Raw genomic sequence first — 18,214 nt, 5'->3', positions numbered from 1 at the left:
GAGCACAGGGCCGCAGCACGCACACCCCCGCGCCACCCCGCGAGCGAGCGAGCGAGCGCGCACGCGCGCGCGGGGGGCGGGCCTCCTCTTCCTGGCACCCACTGAGCGCCCGGCCCCCTCACCCCACCCCACCCCCCGCCGCCCAGGCTCCGCCTCCGCGACGGGGCCGCCGGGAGGAGGCGACCGGAAGCCACTTAAAGCAGAGCTCGAGGTGACAGGCGAGCGATCTGGAACGGGAGCGCGGTCCAGCCTTTCTGCGCTCGCGGCGGCGGAATGGCCCGTGCGCGGCTCGCCGCTTCGCCAGCCTGCGACCCCTAGACGCCGGCACCCGTCTCCGTGCCGACCCCTGGCGCGGACGCTGCTCTGGACGTCCGTTTTCTCAGCCTGCCCGTTCAGGTAAGGGGCGCCGGGTGGGCTCTGAGGGGACGAGGGACCCTAGTCGGGATGGCGGGCGCTGGCCTCGCGGCCCCGGTCCCCCGCCGGGAGAGTGCCGGGCTCTGGCAGATCGGGCTAATTGGTTTTTAGACTGTCTTTGTACCGAATTCCCTCGGATCCGATCCCGTCAGTATCAGGGTGGGATTCGTTTACACTTCTAAGTCGTCTTACACACCCAGAGCCTTTGGCAGGTGTACTAATGGGACGCTGGAGATTTTAGACGCTGAAGATTTAGTCGGGGTCGCCAGAGTCTGCCCCTGCCCGTCAGGGCGGGCGGGCGGGCGGGCTGGGGCGCGTCTTTGCGGGCAGACCCTGGCACTCTGAGGCGCGGAGGAACCCTTCGCAGCCCCGGGGGAGGGCGCGGCGGCTGCGGGAGCCTTCCGGGCACCCCGCGCTCCGGGCTGCAGCCCAGAAGTTTGCAGGCGGCTTTCGCGTGAACTTTTTCGGCTTCGCCGCCCGCGAGCCGGCCGCCGCGCTCGCTTGGCCGCTTGGCGGCTGAGTTGGGCGAGCCCCCCGGGAGTCGCAGGACGCTCCTCGGGAGGTGCAGCCGGAATTCAGTGTGGAAGGCGCCGGGAGAGGGGGATGCGGGGACGCCGGGGCTCGAAGTTGGTTGAGGGGTGGGGGGCGCCCGGGCGTCTGTCGGGGCGGGAACGCTCCGCGGGACCCCAGGGATTGCGGGACCCGGCGGCGCCTCTGCACCGTGGCGCGGAGCGGCGGCGCCTCGGGGCCCCGAGCTGCGCCAACCGCCGCGGCCGGCAGGAGGCGTCGCTCGGACCCGAGCTGGCGCCCGGGAGTCGCGCGGCGGCGGGCGGTTTCCATGGAAGGTGTGATGGGCGTCACGAGGTGAGAGGTGGCGCGGTGTGTCGCCTGCAGCGGGGCCCTGGAGGAAGTGCCCTTCCAATCTTTATTTTTCTGTTATGCAAACTAATTGAGGAACTACTCGAGTTCTCTCTTCTTCTCCCCAGTTTTGTTTCCGAGTTTGACAAGGGGCAAGAACAGGAAAAGTTGGTGTGTGTGTGCGGGCGTGTGTGTGTGTGTGTGTGTGTGTGCGCGTGTGCGCGCGCGCGCGTGCACGTCTAAGTAAAATTGCTTTAGTGGCTGCTCTGCCTTGATTGGGTGTGATAGGAGTGGTTTAGTTTGTGGTGTGCGTGGGGGAAGGCACAGGCCGGTTTGGTGTGGTGGAGAGGGAATACCACAATCTGTGCCAATTGTGCCTTGAGGCAAGAGCACCGAATGATGAATAATAACGCCTGGCTTGGCTGCTTTCCAGTTGATTTATGTCTCATGTCAGATCCCTCCTTCGTGAAGCTTTCCCTAATAATGCCAGCTCACACCGCTCTCTCCTATTTCTGCCTTTTCCTTTTGTGCTTACCATGTGTACTGATAGTTTGTTATATACTGTTTTATTTTTCTGAATATTATTACGCTCTTTTTACACATAGCTTTATGAACGTCTCCAGTTAGATCTTTAATGCTCGTTTTCCTGGGGATTTGATTTTATTTTTTGTTAACCCATAAACAGCAAAGAACTAAGCATTTAATGCCTTTTCTTCAGTAAGCCAACAAATTATGGATATTATGGAATACGCAATGTCTGCATTGTGCTGAGCACTGTATCAGGCACCTAGGGTGAATGCTTGATTAAATCATGGGTTCTTGCATCAAATAACTCTTTCACTCTGTTGGACAAAAGAGGATTAATTGCCAGTCACCATCCTTTGTTACTTGGTACAATCTCAGTAAATATTTTCTAATTTTAGGGTTTTTTTCAAGGTTTTTTGATTCTTGGAAGAACTTTTTTAGTATTTGTGTGTATGAGTATCTTATACTTTAGTTTCATTTTTCTAGAATCTACTTTCATGTGCTTTCTTTAAAGCATGTACCTGCATAACTTTTATGAAGACAGAGACTAGGAGGGCCCTTTATTTAGTTGTATTTGCCTTTTGACAGTGTTCAGGTTGTTGCTGATGATAAGAATGATAGTCCTTCAGTAGTGGTAATGTTTTTTGGGGATTGCAGGTGTAGCCCGTAACATTGTTGGAATATACTGGAACTTTCTCAATATAGAAATAATTAACAGACTCCTGGCTTTCTCTCATATAACATTTCAGTTGAGAGCCCCTGTTTCCTATGTATAGCCTCACATCTCAGGTTCACTTACTAATTAACTCTGAAGTTTATCTTTTATTTGGTGGTGAACTTTTTTTCCCCCCACAAAAACTAAGTTTTTGTCAACTCACGAGACAGGTGATAACATAAACAACTGTGCAGAAAACCACAAAGCTGAGTAGAGATGTGGTTTCCCTTCTGTCATCATTTAACAGTTACTTCTACCTCAACATTTCTCACCCCCTACTTCTTTCTAGCCTTATGGTAAAAATCCATACACCAGAGGAATTATAAACTGTTGTACATTAAGTCCACAGTAAATGCCAAAGACTTATTGAAACATACTCATGTGCCTTTACCTGTTGTAAGTTTTTGAATAGTCTGGGCTGCTTTGGAGCCTGGCTTTCTCAAATGGAAATTAAAGCTGACCTGTAAAGACTAAATAGAGAGCAGCAGGAGTGATTTCAAGTACTTAGTCACGGACCAAAACAAAACATTCTAATGAATGAATGGGATTCAGTTGTCAGTTTGTAAATGATCATCTTCCTTCCTTTCCTGGTAGGGTTTTAGACTCTGAGGAGCAATTGGAGCTAATCCACACCATGGAAGTGGAAACCACGGAACCTGAGCCAGACTGTGTAGTGCAGCCTCCTTCTCCTGATGACTTTTCATGCCAGATGAGACTCTCTGAGAAGATCACTCCATTGAAGACTTGTTTTAAGAAAAAGCAGGATCAGAAGAGGCTGGGAACTGGAACCCTGAGGTCTTTGAGGCCAATATTAAACACTTTGCTAGAGTCTGGCTCACTTGATGGAGTTTTTAGGTCTAGAGACCAGAATGCAGATGAGAGCAGCTTACATGAACCTATGGTGAAAAAGCCACTGGAAATCAATCCATCATGCCCACCAACAGAAAACAATATGTCCGTCCTGATTCCTGATGGGACAAATGTCCGGGGCCAAATACCAGATGCCCATCCTTCTGGCCACGCTCCAGAACAAGTGGTTCCAATTCAGGATCACAGCTTTCCCCCAGAAACCATCAGTGGGACAGTGGCAGATGCTACAACAGGGCATTTCCAAACTGACCTTTTGCATTCGGTTTCAAGTGATGTTCCTACTAGTCCTGACTGCATTGACAAAGTCATGGATTATGTTCCAGGGGTTTTCCAAGACAACAGTTTTACAATCCAGTACATATTGGACACCAGTGATAAATTGAGTACTGAGCTCTTCCAAGACAAAAGTGAGGAAGCTTCCCTTGACCTTGTGTTCGAGCTGGTGAATCAGTTACAGTACCATACTCATCAGGAGAATGGAATTGAAATTTGCATGGACTTTCTGCAAGGCACTTGTATTTATGGCAGGGATTGTTTGAAGCATCACACTGTCTTGCCATATCATTGGCAGATCAAGAGGACAACAACTCAAAAGTGGCAGAGTGTATCCAATGATTCTCAGGAGCACTTGGAAAGATTTTACTGTAACCCAGAAAATGACAGAATGAGGATGAAATATGGGTATGTATTTATAACAACTTGGAAAAATGGTGTTAAATGCTTTAGAGAAGGTAGAGACTAAAAGCCTGCTAGGATGGTTTCTTTCAGTAATAACTGTTTTTCCCTCTTTTCCACTGTTATCTTTTGGCTTTATGCTGCCCTAATTTTTCATGGTAGTTGAATGCAGGGTATTTACCTAACCAAACAATTCAAATGTCAGTCTGTTGCATGTGCATGTGAGTGAGAAGTTGTACTTCGTTGTGAGTTCAATACTGTTTTAATCACTTTTGAAAGTAAGTCCATGGTGAATCATACAACTTAAATAACAAATACTAATTTATCTAATTTTAAAGTTCTTAATGTTGAGTAGTTTGGAGTTTTTTTTTTTTTTTTAAGATTTTATTTATTTATTTGAAAGTCAGAGTCAGGGAGAGAGAGAGAGAGAGAGATCCTCCAGCTGCTGGTTCACTGCCCAGATGGCCACAATGGCAAGGGCTGGACCACGGCTGAACTAGCCTGATGGCCAGGCCAGAGCCTGGAGCTTCATCGCGTTCTTTTCCCAGGCTGTTTGCTGCTTTTCCCAGGCCATTGGCAGGAAGCTGTCTCAGAAGTGGAGCAGATGGAACATGAACTGGCACTCCTGGGATGCCATTGTCACAAGATGGCAACTTAACCACTCCGCCACAACTTTGGCCCCAATTTGGAGATTTTTGTGGCTTTCATTTTGAAAGATGTAAACACTTTCTGTGAACGATTCAGAAGTTTCTCCCGTACTTTGTTTTTTCAATGATTTATTTATTTATTTGAGAGGTAGAGTTGTAGATGGAGAGAGAGAGACAGAGACAGGTCTTCCATCTGCTGGTGCACTCCCCAAATGGCTGCTACAGCCAGAGCTGAGCTGATCCAGGAGCTTCTTCCAGGTCTCCCACGCGGGTGCAGGGGCCCAAACACTTGGACCATCTTCCACTGCTTTCCCAGGCCATCAGCAGGGAGTCGGATTGGAAGTGGAGCAGCTGTGACTCAAACTGGCGCCACAGGCAGAGGCTTAGCCTATTACAGCACAGTGCCAGCCCCCTCCCTTACTTCTTAATAATGCCAAAACACCATTACGTCTATTTTAGTTCTTTTTAAACCTTTTTACCATTAAATTTTTTTTTTGGACAGGCAGACTTATAGAGAGAGACACAGAGAGAAAGATCTTCCTTTTCTGTTGGTTCACCCCCCAAATGGCCGCTAAGGCCTGTGCGCTGCGTCGATCTGAAGCCAGGAGCCAGGTGCTTCCTCCTGGTCTCCCATGCGGGTGCAGGGCCCAAGGACTTGGGCCATCCTTCACTGCCTTCCCAGACCAGAGCAGAGAGCTGGACTGGAAGAGGAGCAACTGGGGCAGAATCCGGTGCCTCAACCGGGACTAGAACCCGGGGTACCGGTGCCGCAGATGGAGGATTAGCCAAGTGAGGCACGGTGCCGGTCTTTACCATTAAATTTATCTTACACATAAGTTATCCCATAATTCAGGGGTTATTTTAAACCTGAAAGAGTCTTAGTGAAAGGAGAATGTTGTTGGATAGGTTTATCCCCTATATAAAAAAACTGGAGTTTTTTTATGCAAAATATGTGTGTTCACTTAATGTGAATGCCTGAACAGTATTCACTAGGGAACTGGCATTTCCATATCCAAATTCTTCATTAATTGAACTTTAAAATGAAGAAAATGTGGTTGTAACATAAAGTTGTTGGTGCAAAAATGAATGTATAGTAAATATTAATCTTCGTATTACTAAATTTCTCATGTAAGAATTAAAATGTGTAGTGTGTAGCTGTTTGTGTATGACAGGCTAAGGATTAAAGTTAAATGGGGGAAGAGAGTACTACTGTTCATGCCACCTGAGTTTGGATGCTGTGAAGGCAACTCAAAAAAGTTGAGAAAAATTTCCTTGAGAGTCTCTTTGTTCACAGATTTGTTGGTTTGTACCACTCAGAAGTCTGGAGAGTCAGCAAATAGTGGCAGTAAGGTATTTCCAAGTTGTCTAATTCTGTTAGTTCTAATGCCACCCTTGTGTATTCTGACATGCTGCCAGAGCATTGTTGGATTACAGAAATATGGCCTTTTTTTTTCTATTTTTTTTCCTAATGCTTCCATTTAGTATTGGTTAAATGGTTTTCTTTGAGTGTTTCAGTATTTCATTTACATAGTAAACAGGTCAATTTTTAGCACCTTAATTCACATGAAGCTAGAACTTTACATCTTGTGTTTCAAGAGAGAAGTGTGGAGTAAGATGATGAGCAGTATAAAATCCAAGATCAAAGTTGTTACACAGAAGACCCCTTGATAAAAGTCAGGTCATATCTAGAAAGCTGTTTTCCTGACTAAATGTATTATTATCTTGGTAATATGTGTTCAAGATTACCCCTTGTTTAGGTAGCAAAAATCCAAAAGCCAAGTACTTTCAGCTTTTTTTTTTTAAAGCCAGCATTGGAAAGAGAAAAATATTTCACTTTTTATCTAAAAAAATCTTTCCATGTTGTCCAAAATCTCTGTTGCCCATGAGCTAGCAATTCTAATTGCTATGTCAAGGATAATTAATTTTATATAATCTCAAAGCCACCCTAATCCTTCCATTTCCAGATTGCAAAACTCTGCAGAACAGTGGCCTTCCACTTCACTCTTGAGAAGTGAATTTCCAGTCTGCTGAGTACTTGAGCATCTTGGTACATTAAGTTTCTATTCATTTGCTTTGGTCAGGAAGAAACTAGCAGGATTATTGTTAAACACGTTACATTCTGTTACTATGAGGAGGCAAGGTAGTCATTTTGATCACAGAAAATCCAGGTACTCTTAGGTCAGCAGCATATTGAGTATTTTATTTGGTAAGATTATTTTGGTGAAGAGTAGACATAGATACAGACCCATGAGCATGCATTGTTGAATTAGTTACAAAGCAGTTGCAGTGGGTGCTTGATTTCCAAATCAGTTTTAATGAAGTCAACTGATGTTTATCTGACACTTGGGAGAGGAAGAGCATAAATGAATTATTATTACAACTATTGCTGCTGCTTCATTGTTAGTGATTATCAGTTCTGCTCTAACAAAATAGCAAAAAGCATTAACTGTCAATTACTAGTAAAGTTCTGAGTGGACTACAAGAAGAAATGTAAGATTGTAGATAACTAAGTGTCAAAAATTAGGCTTTTTGATAAGTTGACCTGTGGTCATTGCAACCTGGTTTTCCTTGTATTCCAAAGCGATGTTGTGTTTCCTGGCAACAAGATGCAGATAACGGCATGTTGAGCCTTGCTGAGAGATTCACAAACAAGCTGGAGCAGCCCAGGTTCACATGGTTACCACATTATTTGGCTAAAGCTATTAATCTCTGTGGTCAGGCCTGTAAAGCTGGTCTATCTGTGCAGATTGCACACAACCAGGAAGTATGTGTTCAGCTGTGTATGCATCCAATTTGGACCCAACAGTCTTTGGATTCAAGAATAATGAATGACAGTTCTGTATCTCACTTGTTTTTAATCGTTTGTATGATTGCTTCTCAGCCTTTTGGCTAAGATTAAGTGTAATCGTTTATATAGCTTGGTAAATCATTATTATATACTGTGTCCATAATAACTTCATTGTGTGGAACTGGGGAAAGTTCATAGTTCTTGGACTCTAGCAGACACAAAAGTTCATCGCTTCAAACAATAGTTGAGGTTCTTTATCTTGATCTGCAAAGTTACAGATTCAATATTTAAATTAGGTGTGTAATGTTCATTTTGTTCTCAGAAATGAAATTGGAAAGGAAGGTGAGCTGGGTAAGTTTGCACATCCCTTCCAGCTTTTTAGATAGTCTAATCACTTGTAAAACAGGATTTCTATAATGAATGCTTATTTGGTTCATTGTAATGGAGTTATGATATAGTCCCACTTTATTTTCTCACTCTGCTTCATACAGCTAGAGATACTAATGACCGGTGTCAGCTGGAAACTAGCTGTGTGTATGTACTTCACAAATTTGATGCTGAAGCTTCTTTTGCACATGGGATGAACCTTGAAGAATTTCCAAATTCCAAATGCACTTGAGAAAACAATATTGAATGTTGTGTTTTCGATTAAGAAAACACAGTGTCTAACAGTTTAGGCACTCATTTTTAGTAGAAGATGATATTGGATGACAGAACTAAGCAGTTTAGCAAGAACCTCCCCAACTGTTTGTAATTGATCATTGAAATGATGGAGGTTCTGCAAAAATCTGGCTTACAGAAATCAAGATCAGTTTCACGTTACATTCATTTTTATGTGTGCCAGACTGATCTAATTATTGACCCCCAACAACAAGGAAGGAATATACTTACTTTTTGTTTTGGAGGTTGCCTGTGGTGAAAATATGACTTATTATTTATAATTCTGAATTTATAGAAAGAGGGTAGGGAGGAAGAAAAAGGCTGCAAACTCTGAATCCATGGCTAATTTTTCTCAGATGACAATATTTTTTCTCCTCTTTTGGAATTAATGCTTATTGATAAAGTAGAGTTTTACTTAATGATTTAAGTATAGAGTGTTGTCATAGTCTTAGTTGCAGAGTGGTTTTGGTAGCTAATTGCTTGTATAAGTCTTTTTTTTTTTTTAATCTGCTCAAGAAACAGTACCATTAGATAGCTTCAGTCCCAAAGGGACAAATACCATATGTTCTCCCTGATCTGTGATAACTAATAGAGCACCTAAAAGATAATCTTAATAGAAATGAAATTGACACTTTGAGAAGCAATGACTTTGAACAGCCCTTGTCTCCACTGTTGAGGAATAATTTCTTTTTTCATACTATTTGTTGAACTCTTAACAGAGTTAATCATGTGTATAAAGTAAATTGAAAATAGATCTAGGTAAAAAATAAGAATGGGTATAGAAGGAGGAGGAGGAAGAGGGCAGGTATGGTGGGAAGAATCACTACGTTCCTAAAGTTGTAATTATGAAATGTATGAAGTTTGTATTCCTTAAATAAAAGGTTTCTAGTGGGGGGAAAGATGGCTTCAGAGAAACTCTGTAAGAAGACAAAGAGAAATGCGTATTCATGGTAATAGTGTGTATTCTTGTAGCCTGTATGAGTTGCAGAGTGAATTATTTAAACTAGAGTAAGTTACTAATAACTCAACTAGAATAAAATTAGCCAAGTTAGCTCTGGCCTGCACAGCTGTGATGATGCATGAACTAATTCATTATGTGTTATTGATAACATGGGAGAGAGGAGAACAGCTGAAACTTACTAAGCCTTGTGACTTTTTGGTATTTCTTGAATATACACAGCTGTATGTGTATGAATTTATTTAAAAAATTCCTGCAAAGAGAGAGCTCCATAAGCAAGTACTGTTTAAAGTGACTTTGAAAATGTGTGCCTGTACTTTTTGATAAAGCAATCCAGTGAATTTTTTTGTACCTCTTTATGCTGCTATTTACATATGAAATAAAACTAATTGGCTTCTATCTATACTAATCCAGAGAAGTTACTGGGTATGTGTAGAGCTGTCGTGGGAATCAATAGCAGTCATTCATTCTTTCCATTTTGGTTTTTCTTCAATAAGCAGATTAGATTTTTTGAGGCAGCTGTCACCTGGCATTAGGTTAGGGTCAATTTTTTCTTGATGTATTTATGGTAATGAAAATGAACCTTGCAAAAAGCGAAGATTTATAACTTTCAAGTCAGATATTTGGAAGAAATAACTTATCTGACAATCCCTAAAAGCAGTTTCATGATACATATCTGATTTATTGAGTTGAATCCAAACCCTTTATTATAAATAAGCAAAGGAAGAGTAGTAAGTCCATTCAATATTCAATACTTCATCTGCATATAGTGGACATGCCAAAAATGCTGCTTTTTGGCTGATTACTTTTGCTATGTCCTTGTTAATAAACATTTCTTGTTACACTAGTTTCCAGATTGTAGATTTATATTCTACCATAAAGTATAGGTAAATTGATAAATTCTTCAGTGTGTTTCTGAAGATGGCTGTTGATCCTCACTTTTATTCTGGGTTTAGGGCCTATTTTTAAAAGATGAAGCAGTATGTAGCCTATGTAAACCTTGACTACTCAAGGATTGCTGCTAAAATCCAGTCATTCGAGATTGTGACCATTTTGCCATGGCCTCTTTTATTCCCTGATTTGAGACTTACAGATTCTTCATCCTTTGTGGTGGTAATGGTTCTGGATTGGGTTTAAATTAGAACTGCAGGTCTTCTTAACCTAAGTCAACAACCTATAATAATTACCAGTCTCCTATTTGTGAGTTACAGTTGCCTTTTTGTGGAAGGAAAACTAAGTACATGTGTACATCACTTCTGCATTGGAAAAAATGTATTTTGACTTAAAAATTATTATTCTGGCAGAACTTTCTGTAAATCTGGTTCACATTGGACACTGGTAGGTTTTGAAAGAAACCCACTTTGTAAAGCTAGTAGAGTTTCTCTTTTTTATTAAGCCTTGGGAGTCTTAAGGTACAGTGAGTATGAGTGATTTCATGTCTTTGAAAGGCATCAGAATTCTGAAGATTGAGCCATTTTCTGTTTCATTCTAGGTTTGAAATTGTTAGGTAATAGCCTAAGATCTTGGGTTGATCTGTTCTTTGCAACACCATAAACACAGAGTGCACAAAGGAATAAAATAAAATCTAAAGTTCAGAATTTCTAGGTGCAAACAAGGCACATTTAGACATGAAGAAATGTCTTGAACAAAGCTAAATACTTATTTTTATATTATTGTTAGAGGTGTACTTTTTTATTTAGGTTTATAGCATTGCTTTGTAGGGATCAGGAATTATACTGCAGATAGATACACCACTATTTAAAATTTCTTCTTGTAAATGTTAAGCCTAATCCATCTTGATCCCAGACACATTAACTGAAAGCCTATAGTTTTTAATATAGATAATTTCTTGTTAATGGAGGAATTTGAAATTACAAGTGTTAGGTTCTGAAATACATTTGAAATTTTAGAATTTGATTATATGATTAAACTTCTAATTTTTTTGAAGGTAAATCTTCCAGTTTTCCTTGCTGCCCTTGCCATTTATTTTTGCTAAGACAACCATAGAAGAGAGTTAACAAGCATTCCTGTTTGCCATTTCCACAAAACGTGTCTGTCTTTTCAATATTTCTCTGTTCTGTGCTGTTTACTTACTTGTAACACCCACTTGACCAATAAACAACCTTTGCATGGTCATCACAATGAAAGGATAAGGAAATACGTGTACCACAAAAAGTTGTGTAGGGTGTATATTAGAATCTCCCATGACTAAGTTGTCTGAGAAGAGTTAATTTGTATTCTTTATGCAAATAGATTAAGGAAAGATTTGTGAATAGTCTTATATTAAACAGCACTTATTACTGATTGGAACAATGTTTGGGTTACAGTTAAAGAAATTTCTCTTTATTACATTAGCTCCCCCTCCCCTTTGAATTAAAGGATTCTTAAACTCCCTTCTCAGTTGTCACATACCCATACAGTTCTTTGCTCCAGATTTTTACCAGCATTGAATAGTCAGTGAAGAATGGCAGGGATGGGGCCTTACCGGTGAACTTGGTTTGCAGTAGTGTGTGTGCTTTCAGAATCGAACCTGAACCCTGTGATCTTCACAGCTCTCACAGCTGATCAGGGTAAAGAAAGGGCAAACAGCACAAAATACTCTAAATAATTTCCTGCTGCGGTTGTTCTTTGGTTTCTGTCTGTCACCTGGCTCAGCTCTTTCATTTCCAGGCATTGAGAGAATAAAAATAAGCACAAGAGAAATACTGGGTTTTCCTTCCAGGGTTTAGTCACTCATCCTAATAAAAAAAAGACATCCTTGAATCTAGGTAGTACATAAGAAACAGAAAGAAATTTGCTTGCTTGCTCTCTGAGGTTTGGGTTATTTAAATGGTGCCTGATGTCAGAAACATTGTGCAAAGTGTTCTGCAATTAATTTGTTACTAAAAAATAATTTAGACTATCTTAACTAATTGATAAAATTGAATTTGTCAGAGAAACTTGGCTTTGTACACTTCCTCTCTTTGAGAAAAAGTAACCTAGTTAACGCTGTGTTGAAAGCTTTTGTGATCATAATTTGCAAAACCTAGCCAGCAGAACAATCATTTCTCAATAACTGTAGATTTTTGCCCAGAAATTTGCTTAAAGAATTATCAACTGATCTAATCTGCTAAAGCTGCATACTGTAGGTTCTCAGCACCAAATACATAAGAAGCCATCAGTAACTGTATTTCTCTTTCATTCATCAGTTAATTTATCCGTACTAATTGGAGAAAACTCCAAGGCTAATAAATAAGAGAGAATTGTGGGGGCTGGCGCCATGGCGCACTAGGTTAATCCTCCACCTGCGGCGCTGGCATCCCATGTGGGCGCCGGTTCCGGTCCTGCTTGCTCCTCTTCCAGTCCGGCTCTCTGCTGTGGCCCAGGTGCTTGGGCTCCTGCACCCTCATGGGAGACCAGGAAGAGGCACCTGGCTCCTGGCTTCGGATCAGCGCAGCACCAGCCGTTGCGGCCATTTTGGGGAGTGAACCAGCAGAGGGAGGACCTTTCTCTCTGTCTCTCACTGTGGCTCTACCTGTCAAATAAATAAATAAAATATTAAAAAAAAGAATTGTGAATGAAAATGTTTTTAAAGAGTCATTTGTGATTCAAATATCTAGTTTCATACCTTACTAGAGATTATTATAGGATATATTTTATATAATTTACTAGTATTTCATTTATGTATTCGAGTTCTGAATTGTTTGAAGCTATTTGAAAACTTTTAAAGCATTTTAAATATAAAGCATTTTAAAATATATAGTATTTTATATTTATGCAGAAAATTTTTGTAAACATTTATTCAGCAGTGCTATCAAATTCTATATCCAAACATTGAATTAATCAATATTTGTCTTTAATACATGGTAGATATTTTTTGTTGTCTACTTTGAAAGAATATAGAAACTTTAGTTTTTAAAAGTATTTCACTAATGGGATATTTACTCATCTTCATCAAAATCAGTAACTGCAATAATTTAAAGTAGTATAAGTCAAGATATATCATTTTTAAAAACTAATCTATGCTTTCTGTCAGCAGTTCCCGTAGAAATTAATGTTTCACTTCCTCATCAGGTTGTGGTTGAAAACTATGTCTCACTTATAGTTACTAGTCTCAGGACATGTGACTGAACTTGGATCAAAGTTAAGGCTGTATGACATTTCTGGTATCTTCAGGGTGCAAAATTTAATCCCATGCCTCCGTAAATAGATAGCAGTGAGATCTTTTGCTCTCAAGTATAATTTTTATTTATGCAAGATTTTAGGCTTATCCACATCTTAATAGAAAATTTTTTGGTATTCTTTACTCGATCTGTAGTTTTGTAATAGAAACAAAAAACAAAAAAAAAGGCAGATAACAGTATTTCATTAGGTTCTTTTCTTGAAGTGGATATTGTCATTTGCTTTTAGAGGTTGCCTTGGAGAGGAGAGACTCCAATGTATGATCTTATTTGTTAGTGATTTAGCAAACTTTTAAATGTATTCAAATGGCCATGTCTTAGTATAAAGCTTTTTGAGATTAAGCTTTGTTATATGATATGTTTAGTTCAAGAATATACAATTACAAAAGCTTAAAATCAGAATGTCATTTCATTTAGGAAACTTACTCCCTTTTTGCTCTTATCTCTTATTCTGTCTTTTCTATTCACTGTGTTCACTTCTAGAATGACTCTTAAGACCACAGACCAGATGTCTTTACATTTTGCAAAACAGACATGGTGTTTGGCACACAGATAAGTGTGATTAAAGATACTGTCCCACTCACATTCCCTGTTTCCAAGTTGACCCAAGTGGGGCCAGAGGTTCAGCATACATTGAATTTTGCAGAATGATCACCCTTTAAAAAGTTCATTTCCAAAATGCATTATATTTTAAAGTGGGGGCACTTACCCCAAAATGTTTAGAGGTCTTTCGAACCATTAAATAAATCCATGATCTGACATTTATGTTAAGAGTTTCATTGATTAAAAGCCAGCAGTAATCCTGCCTTTGCTAGGTCAGAGTCTCCTTAGAGGTGGGTACATTTAATTCAGAGTCAACATTTTATTCTTAGTCTGCCCTGTAAGGTCCATACACAAAACAGTGTAAACTCCTAGTTACTTGTAATTCTGTGTTTACAGCTATTTCCAAATAGAGAGGGGAAAGTTCCGTTACTACCCAGACACAGTGTCACAGTGAGGAAATTAGATATAGAATTTTAACCTCTGGTGAATATTTGAAGATACTGCTTTGAATGGAAGCATTTATAGATGAGTTTTATTGCCTCCCCACAACAGCCCTGTGCTATTTATCAGAGGCAGTGTTAGCAAAAATCTCAATTAGTAACAGAATAATTGTCAGTTACTATGCTTCTGAAGTATAAAGATGTGTTCTCCAAAATTCAGTAACTACGCTGCTTTCACAAAACATGTTGGTATTGTGTATGCTATGGCTTTGATTCTCATCACCTTGTAACATATTTGAAGGGATATATAAGCTGCCAGATATTCCAGCATTGCTAAATGAGTTCCTGGAAACATCAAAGCCAGGTATCAAAAGCTAACTATATTTTGTGTGCCTGTGAAATTTTGTTAGCAGCAGCAAACATACCCCATCTGTCATGCCTGTCTCAAGCCAATAGTAGAAGAGCCTTAAATACTCTGAAAACTGCATTTAATCTTTATCTTCTATCATTTTGACCTTCAGTTTGGGGAGACATTTTCATTTTACACCATAGTAATAAAATAAAAGGACCTAGGAATCATGACTGGTTAGTCTAGGTGATTAGGGTGGGTGTTAATAGTTGGAGGTCACAGGTTTTTCCCTGTAGAAACCAGTTAACTCTTAGAGGCAGGAAGCCAAAATTCCAAAGTCTAACTGATCTGGTTAAAACTGTACAGAGTATGGGTTTAGAAAAGTTTATACATACTGAACTTTTGCTGAATTCTGAGTTTTACATTTTATTTACATTAACTCCCCACATAAACATGTTCTGTGTCTTGTAATTCCTGTATTATTTAATATCACCATTGTCCAATCACTCAGATCAGAAGGATGGGATACCCTGCCACATGTAATCATTCTTCCTGCAGTTAGATTCTGACTCATTTCTAGATACTTCTCAAATCATCCCTGCTGTTGTGTTGCCTCCTTAATCCTGTCATCATTTGCCTCACATGCAGTTCTAATGTCTATATATAGCCAAACACAGAATAATAAATATGTTAATGTTTAGCAAATGTTGCTTGTCTGTATACCACTTCACCTTTCCCCATACTCCCTGGCCAAAATTAAATAACAACCCTCTACACCACTACTGTTAAGTGACCTTTATAAAAGGCAAACCTGAACCTTATTGGAAATCCACTAGTGATTCCTCTGCCTGCCCACAGGATCAGATGTTAACCTCTTAACCCAGCATACAAAGCTCTTAATTATCTGGCCCCAGTCAACCTCTCCAGTCCAGTCTTATCTTTTACCATCTCCCTAATACACACATACACCCTGACCTCCCACATGAACTGCTTGTGCTTCTTGCAGGGTCTCCTCATGCCTTGCTTATTGGATTTACATGGCAGTCCCTCTGCCTCTTGTCTGTCTGGTGGCTAAGTGAACTTGGCTCACATTTCAGCCTTACTAGGACACCTCTTGACTATCTTTCCTGACATTTTTCCCTGCAGAGGCAGGCCATCTGCTCCTGAGGTGTTCCCAGACCACCTCTGTGCTACTTTTTACACAGTGCCATAGGATTTGCTCTCCTCCATTAGACTGCAGTTCTGTGGCATTTTGCCTTTTTCATGTCCTTATCCCCAACTTGCAGCCCTGGAACCTAGTCACTGTGTCTATTTAAGATTTCTTTTTGGGGGTGGGCATCGTGGGGTAGTAGGCTAAGCCTCTTCCTGTAGTGCCAGCATCCAGTACGGGCGCTGGTTCTTGTTCTGGCTGCTCTTCCAATCCAGCTCTCTGCTAATGTGCCTGGGAAAGCACTGGAAGATGACCCAAATGCTGGGGCCCTGCAGACACATGGGAGACCCAGAGGTTTCTCCTGGCTCCGGGGTTTGGACTGGCCCAGCTCCGGCCATTGCAGCCATCTAGGGTGTGAACCAGCAGATGAAAGAATTTTCACTTTGTCTTACCCTCTTTCTTTTTCTTTGTTTCTTTATTTTTTCTTTTTGGACAGGCAGAGTTAGAGAGAGACAGAGAATAAGGTCTTCCTTCCGTTGGTTCACCCCCCAAATGGCTGCTATGGCTGGCGCGCTGCGCCAATCCGAAGCCAGGAGCCAGGTGCTTCCTCCTGGTCTCCCATGCAGGTGCAGGGCCCAAGTACTTGGGCCATCCTCCACTGCGCTCCCGGGCCACAGCAGAGAGCTGGACTTGAAGAGGAGGTACTGGCACCGCAGGCGGAGGATTAGCCAAGTGAGCTGCAGCGCTGGCCCTCGCCCGCTTTCTGTCTATAACTCTACCTCTCTAAAAAATAAATAAATTTTTTTTCATTGTCGAGTTTCCTTCTTGGTTTCAAAAACTTTGTAAATAGGAAAATTTCCTGAACTGGTTAGGCTTTTTAAAAAACAAAGAAATGGTTAGGCTCTTTACAAAACAAAAAGATTTATTTATTTATTTATTTATTTATTTGAAAGGAGGAGTTACAGAGGCACAGAGAGAGAGAGAGAGAGCGGTATCTTCCATCCGCTGGTTCACTCCCCAAATAGCCACAGCAGCCAGAGCTGGGCTGATCAGAAGCCAGGAGCCTGGAGCTTCCTCTGAGTCTCCCACGTGGGTGCAGGGGCCCAAGCACTTGGGCCATCTTCTGCTGGATCGGAAGTGGAGCAGCCAGGACTCGAACCACCCATATGGTATGCCAGCACTGCAGGCAGTGGCTTTACACACTGTGCCACAGCACCAGCCTGTGGTTAGGCTTCCGTATGCATAAACTCAAGGGATTGTATAAGCAAGAAATTATATTTTTACTAATTTCTACTTTGTTCACCCTGTGTTTCTAAATTAGTTTTGGTTCTCATTCCAGCTGTTTATCATTCATATCGTGGGACCTTTTTACTTATTTTTAATATTACAAAGAAGAAATGTGGGGCATATTTTATGACTTAGTGTGGGTGTTCCTTGCATTGGTAATGTATGTTGGGAAATGTTGGCTTAAGTGGTATGTGAAGTTACTTGTTAAGAGGAGAACCATTGTTATAAAGCATCTAAATTATGAGCTGGGTGTCCTTTTCAGAATTTTAAATGAATGTTTTATCTGGATTTTATTCTGGTATGTGTAGTGGTATGTTTGTTGGCAAAACATGCAAAAAACTGTTGTTAGTATTTCAGTTGTTCAAATTCATTTTTCCCTTTATAGCAAAAATCAGCAACCTCTTCATAAGAATATTTTTTTCCTGACTTAAGGTTATATCTTCATTAAAACAATACTAATTGGTTTAGCTATGTGAATTTTTTAAAGTATACTGGCAGTTCTCGTTATTTGAGAGACCAAGAAAGAGAGCTCCCTTCTGCTGGTTTACTCCTAAAATGCTTGCAATGGCCAGGGTTGAGCCAGACCTAATCATGGAGGCAGAAACTCCATGCAGGCCTCCCACTTTGGGTCCCAGGCACCCAATCCCCCCCTTTTTTAATATTTTATTTATTTATTTGAAAGACAGAGTTATAGAGAGTCAGCGAGAGAGAGCAAAAAAAAGAGATCTTCCATCTGCTGGTTCACTCCCTAAATGGCCTCAATGGCCGGAGCTGCACCCATCCAAATCCCGTAGCCAAGAGTTTCTTCCAGGTCTCCCACATGGGTGCAGGGGCCCAAGCACTTGGGCCATTTTCCACTGCTTTCCCAGGCTATAGCAGAGAGTTGGATCAGAAGTGGAGCAACTGGGTCTTGAACTGGCACCTATATGGGATGCCAGCACTGCAGGTAGTGGCTTTACCCACTATGCCACAGTATCTGCCCCACCCATCCACTTGAGCCATCACTTGCTGCTTCTCAGGGTGTGCATTAGTTGGAAGTTGGAATCAGTGGCAGAACCAGGACTCGAACCCAGGCACTTTGATATGGGATGTGGACATCTTAACCATTAGGCCAAATGCCTATCCCTAATCACATGATATATTTAGCAAAATGTAAATCATGCTACACAGTGGTG

At 41.2% G+C, this 18,214-nt stretch overlaps 1 protein-coding gene across 4 annotated transcripts in view; it reads left to right on the top strand.

Annotated features, from left to right (window-relative positions):
- Positions 1 to 262: 262 nt before the first annotated feature.
- The window catches only part of TIPARP (TCDD inducible poly(ADP-ribose) polymerase), a 32,557-nt gene continuing 14,605 nt past the window's right edge, over positions 263 to 18,214 (top strand). Inside the window, exons 1-3 of one of the 4 annotated variants that reach the window (XM_089331033.1) lie at positions 263 to 396; positions 3,107 to 4,063; positions 16,706 to 16,916. In XM_089331033.1, coding sequence (XP_089187159.1) covers positions 3,147 to 4,063; positions 16,706 to 16,832 — 1,044 coding nt within the window. In that variant the 5' untranslated portion in view covers positions 263 to 396; positions 3,107 to 3,146 and the 3' untranslated portion in view covers positions 16,833 to 16,916. Of the gene's footprint in view, positions 397 to 1,132; positions 1,279 to 3,106; positions 4,064 to 16,705; positions 16,917 to 18,214 lie in introns of those variants that run through there. The other 3 variants (XM_089331032.1, XM_002716323.6, XM_089331031.1) reach the window with 3 other exon arrangements.

The sequence above is a fragment of the Oryctolagus cuniculus genome, chromosome 4 (genome assembly GCF_051225735.1).
Source record: "Oryctolagus cuniculus isolate XC-2025 breed Fujian yellow rabbit chromosome 4, ASM5122573v1, whole genome shotgun sequence".
Classification (NCBI taxonomy): domain Eukaryota; kingdom Metazoa; phylum Chordata; class Mammalia; order Lagomorpha; family Leporidae; genus Oryctolagus; species Oryctolagus cuniculus.
The sequence above is the reverse complement of the archived record's forward strand: the minus strand, read 5'-3'. Positions and strand labels throughout refer to the sequence as shown.